The following is an 11,569-nucleotide window of genomic DNA, read 5'->3' on the forward strand; positions in this document are numbered from 1 at the left end:
CATGTGGCATGCGTACGCGGCCATCTGTAGTCCCTGTCACAGTAAATTGATGGGATCTTTTGCGTAGAGGCATTTCTCCTAAATGCTAACAGATGTACAAAGGGACAGGGGGTTTTCACTTCTCAATAACATGTGGATTACGTTACTCTCTACTCTACGCTCTCTTCACCACGTAGCCAATCAGGAAATAATGAAACGATTATAAAGCACAATAGAAGCCATTGGCCCAGCTCCATCTTGTGGGTGGTGGGGGGGACGGGGTACGAGGAGGGGGGTTCCTACTAACCTTATTGTTGGCTCCGGGCTGGCAGTCCTCCAACCTCACGCCGAAAGCCTTGGGCCCTGACTTCTTGGACTTCTTGATGATGTTGATCCCCCAGGGAGACTTGGGGGGGCTGCTCTCCTCTGCAGGGGGGGGGGGGGGGGGGGGGGGGGGGGGGAGCAGAGTGAGGACAGAGAAGAGTAAGCAAAGTTTGCGTCTGCTAATCACACTATCAGATCCCCGCCTCCGGCGACATGACTCTGTCAAATCAAACAGGAAGTGAGAGAGAGCGAAACAGCCGGGTTCCCCTCTGACTTTAGGGAGCGGCCGGCGACTGACCTTTGCCCTCCGTCTTGGGGGAGCGGGGCGCCCCGGCGGCGTTGTCCATCTTGGACAGGAAGGGGGGCTTCAGGCGCGTGGCCTTGGGGGATGCGTCGGGCTTACTTCCTGTCGGGCTGCGGCGAGGAAGGAGACAGGAAGGAGGCACAACAGCTCAGATAAAAACTCGCTACGACGGAGGATACAGGAAGTGGGTGGTGTCACAGTCACAGGGTCAATGGAGGGGTGAGGAAGAGGCAGTATACACACAGTCATAGGGTCAATGGAGGGGTGAGGAAGAGGTAGTATACACACAGTCACGGGGTCAATGGAGGGGTGAGGAAGAGGTAGTATACACAGACTCATAGGGTCAATGAAGGGGTGAGGAAGAGGTAGTATACACACAGTCACAGGGTCAATGGAGGGGTGAGGAAGAGGTAGTATACACACAGTCACAGGGTCAATGGAGGGGTGAGGAAGAAGCAGTATACACACAGTCACAGGGTCAATGGAGGGGTGAGGAAGAGGTAGTATACACACAGTCACGGGGTCAATGGAGGGGTGAGGAAGAGGCAGTATACACACAGTCACGGGGTCAATGGAGGGGTGAGGAAGAGGTAGTATACACACAGTCACAGGGTCAATGGAGGGGTGAGGAAGAGGTAGTATACACACAGTCACAGGGTCAATGGAGGGGTGAGGAAGAGGTAGTATACACACAGTCACGGGGTCAATGGAGGGGTGAGGAAGAGGTAGTATACACACAGTCACGGGGTCAATGGAGGGGTGAGGAAGAGGTAGTATACACAGACTCATAGGGTCAATGAAGGGGTGAAGAATAGGTAGTACACAGAGTCAATGAAGGGGTGAATTAGTAAACAGTATACACACAGTCTAACAGGGTCAATGAAGGGGTGAAATAGTGGATAGTCCACACATTGTCACAGAACCCATCGGTTTGGATGAAGGGGTGACGGGGTGATGGGGCGTGGCCTCACCTCTGTTTCCTGTAGTCGTTGAGTTTCTTGCTAATCAGGGCCTGTCTGGAGAAGCCAAACTCCTACAAGAAACAACAACAAACAGAACAAAAAACTGTCACGGAAACCAACTCAACAAACGTCGCGAAGACACAACCGTGCCAGGCGGGGGTTTCTGAAGGGGTCAAAGGTCAAAGGTGAGGACGGCGCGACCCCTGACCTCGTTGTCGGTCTTGCCGTTCTCCCGGATGACCTTGATCCAGGCCAGCATGTCCTCGCGGTCGTCGGCCTGCAGCAGGTACTCGCAGAAGTCCTGCGTGGTGAGGCGCAGCGCGTGCTTCCTCTTGGTCTCGCTGTAGGCGATGTCCACCAGGCAGCCCCGGATGCTGATGGGCTGGTCGTCCTCGGCCCCGCCCCCCACGGTGGCCCCGCGGAGCACCGCCTCCCGCTTGTCCTTGTACAGGAAGAGCGAATGGGAGCGCAGCACCGAGAAGACCCGCCTCCACGGACGCATGCCGCCGCCCACCTTCTGTTGGTGGTCGACCGGGGAGAGAGAGATGGAGAGAGAGAGAGAGAGAGAGAGAGAGAGAGAGAGAGAGAGAGAGAGAGAGAGAGAGAGAGAGAGAAGGGAAAAGGAAAGAGGATGAGACAGGAAACAGTTATTTGTGAATTTTAAAGCTCATGAGCTGAAGCTCATTTTATTTAGAGAATAATGAAGACAAATATTATGTTTGTGAATTAAATCAAATTGTTTCCTATTAGCGTTACTATGTTGCTGCCAAGAATCATAACTCATTATCATCCCTCGAGTAAACAAACATCAGAGCAGAGAGAGAGAGAGAGAGAGCGAGAGAGCAAGAAAGAGAGAGAGAGAGAGAGAGAGAGAGAGAGAGTTAAGAGAGAGAGAGAGAGAGAGAGAGAGAGGGGGAGAGAGAGAGAGAGAGAGAGAGAGAGAGAGAGAGAGAGAGAGAGAGAGAGAGAGAGAGAGAGAAAGAGAGAGAGAGAGAGAGCGAGAGAGCAAGAAAGAGAGAGAGAGAGCAAGAAAGAGAGAGAGAGAGAGAGAGAGAGAGAGAGAGAGAGAGAGAGAGAGAGAGAGAGAGAGAGAGAGAGAGAGAGAGAGAGAGAGAGAAAGAGAGAGAGAGAGAGAGAGAGAGAGAGAGAGTGAATGAAGAAAAAGAAAGAGAGAATGAGGAGAAAGAGGGAGGGTAAAACAGAGAGAGAGAGAGAGAGACAGAAGAAGATAAGGAAGGAGAAAGAAGAAGATAAGGAAGGAGAGAGAGAGGCAGAAGAAGATAAGGAGGGAGAGCGGGGGAGGCTGCGTGGGGAGGCTGCGTGGGGAGGCTGCGTGGGGAGGCTGCGTGGGGGTCCTGCGGCCCACCTTGCCCTTCTCGGTGAGGATCTGCTTGTAGTGCAGCCAGCCCTCCCTGCGCACGTCGCTGTAGGTGATGGTGCCCAGCTCAGAGGTGGAGTGCCGTTTGCGGGCCTCCTCCGCTGCCCCCAGGTTGTCCAGAGACTGCAGGGAAACAAAGACACCACGTTAGAGTCACCTCCAGGAGCTCGTTCTACTGGGGGGAGGGGGGGGACTGTAGGGGTCATTGTTTGGGGGGGGTCGGGTATATTGATTCAATCTTGAGAGAATATTCGAATATCAGTTGAGTTCATCGAAAAGATGCAGCATTCTTGTTGCATTTACATTAAAATTGGAAACCGACAGCGCAGATCAAAGTTTAAAGGGTTAAGAATTGTTGGGCCACATATGTATCATGATAAAAAAGATCGAAAGCAAATACCGGGCAGCGCTCTGAATAGGTTAAAAACGATCTTTGATAGTTTGGAAGGACTACATACCCCATCTGTGAAGAAGCTCTTGACCCTCTTTGGAAGCCTCCTGTGGATCCAAGGAACAACAACACGTCAATCTCAACTCTCGCTTTAACCCCACTGGCCCAGAGTATTAGCCCCGCCCCCCCTTTAGCGAGTACTCACGAGAAGACACGCCCCTCCTCCCGGAAGCTGTTGAGCCCCTCGTCACATGACTTGGAGCGCTCCGTGGTGATGGCTAGAAGATAGGAGGAACGGCGGCTGGATTTAATACTGCCTGCTCAGCGAAGAGTGGACGGGATGAGCGAGAGACAGAGGAAAATAAAGGAAAAAACGAGAGAGAGAGAGAGGGAGAGAGAGAGAGAGAGAGAGAGAGAGAGGAAGAGAGAGAGAGAGAGACATAGAGAGAGAGAGGAGGAAGGGAGAGAAAACGAGAGATGAATAATGTTGATGTAACAATCATCAGCATGGATGATTCTGGAATGAAAAATTAAACATGAGTGGAGGGAATGAAGGGATGGGAAGGCAGGGAGGGGTGGTTGGTGAATGGGTGATGTTAGGGTGAGGGGGTGAGGGGGTGAGGGGGTGAGCGGGGTAGTGCCTGATCGGGTGGTGGAGAACGGGTGAAGGGGTGAGGTGAGTACGATAGGATGATGCATTGATCGATTGATTGACAGGGATGGGCTGCATAAGGCTGTCCAACACCGGCATGCACAAAGAGAGAGAGAGAGAGAGAGAGAGAGAGAGAGAGAGAGAGAGAGACAGACAGACAGACAGAGAGAGAGAGAGAGAGAGAGAGAGAGAGAGAGAGAGAGAGAGAGAGAGAGAGAGAGAGAGAGAGAGAGAGACAGAGACAGAGAGAGAGAGAGAGAGAGAGAGAGACAGAGACAGAGACAGAGAGAGAGACAGAGACAGAGAGAGAGAGGGAGAGGGAGAGGGAGAGGGAGAGGGAGAGGGAGAGGGAGAGAGAGAGAGAGAGACAGAGACAGAGACAGAGACAGAGACAGAGACAGAGACAGAGACAGAGACAGAGTATTGGCAGAACTCGGACCATCATGCATTTTAGGGGAGTTTGTATGCCAACTCTGTATCAAAAACTCTCGGGTTCAGAGGCAAGGCAAGACATCGTGCGCTGGTCAGTGACAGGGACCCACTCGGTGCGGGAAACCATGCGGGGGACAACCACATCCTCATGCTCACAACAACATTGACGCATCAATTAACAACAGGAAATAACGAAAGTATCCCCAGCCATGCAACAAACCGCCCACAGAACGACATTTCACTTAGGGAATACAAAACGCCTCATGCATTGCTAAACCCCACAAAACAAGGGCAGCGGACCGCTTCACAACCGGCCCGGATCAGATGGCGCTTGCAGCCAGGCATGCAGAGGAGGAGGAGAGTGTGGGGGGTAAACACGCTTAGCGTGCCGCCGGCGTTGGCCCGGCGACGGGGGGCACTCACTGCAGTCGTGGGAGAAGACCCTATCGTGGGGGAAGGTAAAGGCGGGGGGGGCGGGGCAAGTGACCACGGCCGGGGCGGAGCTCAGGCCGCCGGACACCACGGAGGAGGCCGGAACGTGGCGCGCACGCAAGTCAACGCTCGGGCTGGTCGGCTCGTCTGTAAGGGGGGGAGGAGGGTGGGGGGAGGAGGGAGGGAGGGTGGGGGGAGGAGGGGGTTTGTCAAGAGAGAGCGTCAGTGGAGGGTCCCACAGGAGAAGGGGAGTGGAGTTGAGGAGGAAGAGGCAGGGGGAGAGGGCGAGGAAGAGGAGCGCCGAAGGAGGAGGAGGAGGAGTTGAGAACCACTGATGTTAGAAGGACTCAATGGAGGAGGTGGGGCCAGGTGGGTGAGCGTCATCCCCCCCGCTGGAGAGGTCAGCTGCAGCTGGCCGCTGACAGACACAAATCCACACTCTGAGGAAAACATGAGTACGTGACAGAGAGCTGCACAGCCAACGGAGAGGGGGGTCACAGAGCATAAGGTACCTGATGGGTACTGCTGAACGCACCACGACCATGGAGAACCGTGGCCAACACACCCTGTCATGTTTTCGAAACCTGGAACAGCATCTATATAGATATAGATAGATTGATATTTCTATAGATATAGGCTATAGATATTTACTTAGATATTAATATATTCATACAACTATAGACACATTTATATAGGTATATCTATAGATATATTCATATAGATAAAGATATATTTATACAGATAAAGATGAATGTGACGCTAAATATAATGCAAGGTTTAAGCTGTACCTGTGTCCACTTCCATGAGAAGAGCTCTTGAAAATGAAACAGATTTTACGAACATGTAGTGTTTGGTTGGCGCAAGGTTTCACTTCTTTATACTTATGGAGCCTAAGTAGTGAAGTGTACATGGTGTTTGTCGTGGAAAGGAGATAGCGATCGACGGCGGTAATAAACTCTACATCAAAATGGTGATTCATGCATCCTCAATCGTTCATTCACTGGGTGCCAAGAATTAACAAAGACAAATGTATTTCCGCCATTAATAATTCAAAAGCCCGGACTGGCAGAACAGGATATGAAAGTGACAGCCTACTCAAATGCACAACCTGTTGTAGAGCTACGGAACACAAACCCGCACACTCGCACACACACACACACACAAACAGGCACGCACACACACACGCACACGCAAGCACGCAGCAACAAACACATTTCTATTTCAGTTCAGGGAAAAAAAGCGAGTGAGAAGAGGGCCCCTGTCATTTCTGTGTCACTAATAGTTCTCCATCGTTTTCGCTCTTTCACCACCAGAGGGCAGTAGCGTTCTTAAGTTCTCAACGCAAACGATTCTTCCTCAGGTTCCAGGACTGGCCCACCTCACGCGACACGGAGGCCCAGCCCTTTTTGAAAACCCGGCCACACGGTATTGCTTGAGGGCTCCTCTCACACACTACATCGTTTCCGCCTCTCTTCAGGGATGTTTCCAGTTGATTTCCCCTCCTCGTGTATTCTCGATGCAGGCTTGCTTGTCCGGCTCGTCTGGATCGACGGTACAACATGGCCTCACTCTGTCTGTAATTGTATACACACCTCAATTCAAATCATATTTTTTCAGTTTCTCTGTCTCATCCTCTTCCCCGCTACCATCTCCACCTTCTCCTACTTGGCCTAGCATCAGGAGTTTGGCGGGGGAGGGGTGGCAGGACTGAGAGCGAGGTTGTGGAATCCGTGTGTTTACAGCCTCGGGCCCTGGAATAGCCTCGGTGTGGCTTTAACACAGGCCCTCATTACCACAGCCACCAGACAGGCAGACACACAGCACACAGACAGACAGGCAGGCAGACCCGTCAGACAGACAGACAGACACACACACACACCAGACCGAAAGGCAGACGCACCCGACGGACAGACACGGACCAGATGCACTAAGAAACATACACACACACACACAAACAGACACACACAAACGCACACACATACACCAGACGGACACATACCAGACACACACACACACATACACCCAGACGGACACACACCAGACAGACGCAGACAGAAGGACAGACAGGCAGACCACCCTCCCCCCTCCTGCTTTCTCTCGTCTTCCTGTACCACATCCTCCTCTCTGCAGACAGAGAAACGATCCATGGAGACAAAGAGACATTGAGATGCAGAGAGAGAGAGAGAGAGAGAGAGAGAGAGAGAGAGAGAGAGAGAGAGAGAGAGAGAGAGAGAGAGAGAGAGAGAGAGAGAGAGAAGGAGGGAGGGATCGAAAAGGCAGAGTGGTAGACAGGAAGATGGCAAAAAGGACAGGATATTGAAAAAGAGAGGGAAGTGAAGACCAAAGCCACAGAGAGACAAAAAAAGAAAGGAAAGAGAGAGAGACAAAGAGAGAGACGGGTGAGAGAGGGAGAGAGAGAGAGAGAGAGAGAGAGAGAGAGAGAGAGAGAGAGAGAGAGAGAGAGAGAGAGAGAGAGAGGCCAGAGGAACAGAGGCAGATGTTATGGAGAGATGGACAGCAGACCTCGTACCCGCTCAAGTGAAGTGTTGTTTGAATGGTCCAATCAGCAAGAGTCACGCGCGCACACACACACACACACACACACACACACACACACACACACACACACACACACACACACACACACACACACACACACACACACACACACACACACACACACACACACACACACACACACTCGTCGGAACACAATGGCAGCATTGATGATAAGAGGCACTGCTGGCCCGGCCGGGCCGAGTGGTCCGTTAAGAAACACGCCGCCAAAAACCTCCTGGCAGCGCCACTTCCTCCCGCTGGGCAAGAGTGAGGAGCGGGAAGCCGAGCGGAGAGCCCGATCCAGAAAGAACCGCTCGTCTAGCATTCACTCAGAGAGAGAGAGAGAGAGAGAGAGAGACCATTGGCGAGGTGGGAGACTCCGAGAGGAAGGACGCCAAGCGTGTTCCCCCTATTCGTCGTGCTGTAGGGATGGGGGGGGGGGGGTTGTTTGTATTTACATAATCAGAGGAGGCGGGATGAGGCGAGAAGGGGACGGACAGACAGACGTGTCATGGCTTCCTCGAAGGTATCTGTGTGTTTGTCGTCGTGTGCGCGGCGGCAGCAGCAGCGAGAGATTTGCCACAATATCAAATCGAGATTAGAAACCCTGGCGATCAAATCTGTGCCCCCCACGTCAGAGATAAGAGAGAGAGAGAGAGAGAGAGAAGAGAGAGAGAGAGAGAGAGAGAGAGAGAGAGAAAGAGAGGAGAGAGAGAGAGAGAGAGAGAGAGAGAGAGAGAGAGAGAAGAGAGAGAGAGAGAGAGAGAGAGAGAGAGAAGAGAGCGCGCTGTAACACAGGAGCGTGTTTCTGTCTGCGGCGAGCGGGAGACCACGCCTAGTTTTGGTCGTTTAAACGTGCCCTAGCTTGTAGCTCGACGAAAACCGCTCAGTATCGCTTCATTCAGCGCAGAGGATCCAGCAAGAATGTGCCTTTCACCTCCCTCCGCTTTCCCATCGTTATCCCCCCCCTCATTGAACGACTGCAGCCGTAACGACCGAACACACACATACACCCAGACATGAGGACCGTATGGCTAATGAACGACGTGACCGAGAGGTGACACAGAACAGACGATCGCAGCCTGGCTACTGCTGCCATTCAGCCCATGTGATTCGCCACGGTCATTATCCGCATCGCGTTCATGGAATCCCACTTCTCAGCGCCCTCTGTGGCCTTCACAAAGTAGCGTTCATGACGACATGTTTTTGGAAATCTGCCCCAGTATAGCTGCCCCGAGGGGCCCCTCGAACCTAAAACTGCACACACAACCCCCCAGGGCGCTCCCCCATGCGGGGTTCCAGGGCTGCCTTTGAGCCCTGGTTAAGGCCTGACCCCTGGTAAGTGATACCACTGGAGTGTCCTTTGTAAAGCCCTCTCTACTGCTTCCCGACAGCAGGCCGGGCGAGCCGGGACACGACCGCCGAGAGTTCCCGGGCCCTCCGGCCGACGCAGCGGCGCAAAGAACGCTGTGCGCGCTCGACTTACCGCACAACACACAACGCGCACAACGTGACACAACGTGGACTCAGTATGCACACTGTACACATAACACTACACTACACTAACACAACGTGGACTCAGTGTGCAGGCTGTACACACTGCGGATAGCACGTTGTGCAAAACTACACAGAACTGCAAACGCAGCATAACTCTACACTACACACAACACTACACCACAACATGGGGCTCAGTATGCACACTGTACCACACAACACCACACACTTCCCTACACACAAACATGGACTCACACTCCCACACACCGACAACACACTACACACAACACAAAACAAAACACTACACACAACATGGACCTCAGAGTACACACTACACACACATGGACTTAGTAGGCACACACAAAGTACACACTACACCCATGGACAGCTGTGCTAAACATGTATGTACTGATAAACATTGTAGATTAAGAGAGAGGGTAGGGAAAAATCTGAGAGAGAAAAGAGCGAAAGAGGGAGAGAAGAGGGAGAGAAAAGAGAGACAGAGAGAGAAAAAAGAGAGAGAGAGAGAGCAAGAGAGAGAGAAAAGAGAGAGAGCGAGAGGAGAGAGATCAAGAAAAGAGAAAAGAGAAAGAGAGGAGATGGAGAGAGAGAGATAAATTCTGAAGAAATTGTACTACACACAGACAACATTGTAGGTATGCATACAACACACGCCCAACCACACAGACGCACACACAAACAGACGCACGCATACACCTGGGCCAGGAAGTCAGACTGCAGCTCATTTCCTGAATCATGCGGAGGTGGCGGTATTACTAATCATCTGTGAGAAACATTTCCAGAACCGACCTTCACCTTGGTTTTGGAAATGCCCGGAATTGAGGGCATGCCCAACAATAACACAACACCAAAGTACAAAAAACACACACACACACTTACTCCACTCACTCACCCACCCACACACACACACACACGTGGAACACTGGACTGGAGGAGGAATGCTGGGAAGAGGGAGGATCTGACTAGACACGCCATGTTTTTGCCCTTCCTTCTCGCAATGTTGACAAAAAAACACTGGAGAGTCAGATATGAAATCGCTTGTTGTTAATCACCGCTACAACCCCAAACACAAACTGAAGCCCCTCCCACCCCCATGAGCTGGTGGAGGGAGGGGGGGGGTCAGCAGAGATCCAGACCCCCCCCCCCCCCCCCCCCATACCCTAAAGACCCGGGTATGGGGGTCAAAGACCCGGGTACGGGTGGTCAAAGGGGAGGGAGAACCGGAAGAAGTGAGCGAGTGAGCGATGTGAACGGATGAACGCAGAGGGTTAGGCCGTGCTTACCTATGAAGGGTATGGACGCCAGGGAGTCCTCCTCTAGGGACAAGGGGGGCCGGGGGCCCCGTTGGCCTTGCGGGGGCCGTCCTCCCCCCGGGGGGGCTGTGCCGAGGTGGGGGCGTGGAAGGCCGAGTCGTCCCCCTCGGGGAGAACAGGCCCGGGTCCAGGGAGTCCAGCGGCAGGGCGTAGTGTGGGTGGCGCAGGCCGTACGCGTTCCTCCGCCCCGTGGGGGGCTTCTGCCTCAGCACCACCTCCTGCGCCGCGGGGGGGGGGGCCGGGGCCTCCGAGGCCGACCCGGACCCGGACCCCGAGCCCGAGCCCGAGGCCCGCTCCCTCTCGTGGTTGGTGGGCCGGTACGCCGCTCCTGGGGGTCCGGCGTGGTGGCCCCCGGCGGCGAGGCGACGGAGGGGCCCCCTCCGGGGGCTGGCGGGGTTCCAGTTGAGGTGGGGGCCGGCGTACGAGGGGTCCCTGAAGGAGTGCGCCTGCTGCAGGATGCGGCCCGTCTTGCGGTAGAAGGAGGGGCTGTAGCTGCGGTAGCCCCCCCCCTGGTCGTCCGCGCTCTGCGCCGTGGTCAGCCGCCGGCTCTGGGGGGCCGCCTGCTGGGCCTGGGGGTGCGGGGGGTGCGTCGGGGTGGGGGGCTGGGACTGGTGTCTCTGAGGGGTCTGCGGGGGCCGAGCCGTCGGTGGGGGGGGGCCCGCGTACTGGCCCGCTTGCCTCTGGGGGGCTTCTGTCCGTGGGGGCGGGGCGGGGGCCGGCTGGGACCAGGGGGGGGGGGGGCCGCCGACCTCTCCGTCCGGGGGGACACCAGGGCCGCCCCGGGGGCTCCGGCCCCTCCGGCGAGCGCCGTACGAGCGGTCGTACTGCGCCAGCAGGTCCTCCGAGCGCGTGCGGGCGTAGCTGGAGACCCGCGGGGCGCGGCCGGCGCCGCCTCCCAGTCCTCGTAGGTCCAGTAGGGGTCGCCGTGGGGCCCGGGGCCCGACTGCTGCAGCAGCGTCAGGGTGTCCTGGGAGGCGCTGTGCGGCCAGGCCCCGGCTCTGCTGCTGCTGCTGCTGCTGCTGCTGCAGCCGGCGAGCGCGTCTCGCCCAGACGGTCCTGGGAGTAGCTGCGATGGCGCGCTGGATGCGCGGCCGGCGCGGTCCGGTGGCGGCGGCGGCGGCACCTGGCTGTGGTACCAGTCCGACAGCGCCTGCTGGCAGCGCTGGTCGCCACGGCTACGGCCCTGATGCTGCTGCTGCTGCTGCTGCTGTTGTTGTTTGTTGTTGCGGCGGCGGCTGCGTCTGCGTCTGGTCGCGGCGGCGGCGGCGGGGGATTGGCTGTGGGGGCTGACCCAGGTCTGCTTGGACCTCCAGGCGGCGCCTGCATGG

General features: G+C 55.2%; 1 protein-coding gene across 1 annotated transcript in view; it reads right to left on the reverse strand.

The window, feature by feature from the left end:
* The window catches only part of arhgap23a (Rho GTPase activating protein 23a), a 30,465-nt gene that overhangs the window by 12,405 nt on the left and 6,491 nt on the right, over nucleotides 1-11,569 (reverse strand). The window contains 11 exon segments of the mRNA XM_030342626.1: nucleotides 287-405; nucleotides 602-717; nucleotides 1,579-1,640; nucleotides 1,778-2,086; nucleotides 2,936-3,070; nucleotides 3,406-3,445; nucleotides 3,544-3,655; nucleotides 4,846-5,001; nucleotides 10,212-10,257; nucleotides 10,259-11,109; nucleotides 11,112-11,561. Coding sequence (XP_030198486.1) covers nucleotides 287-405; nucleotides 602-717; nucleotides 1,579-1,640; nucleotides 1,778-2,086; nucleotides 2,936-3,070; nucleotides 3,406-3,445; nucleotides 3,544-3,655; nucleotides 4,846-5,001; nucleotides 10,212-10,257; nucleotides 10,259-11,109; nucleotides 11,112-11,561 — 2,396 coding nt within the window.

The sequence above is a fragment of the Gadus morhua genome, chromosome 2, assembly GCF_902167405.1.
Source record: "Gadus morhua chromosome 2, gadMor3.0, whole genome shotgun sequence".
NCBI classification, from domain to species: Eukaryota; Metazoa; Chordata; class Actinopteri; order Gadiformes; family Gadidae; genus Gadus; species Gadus morhua.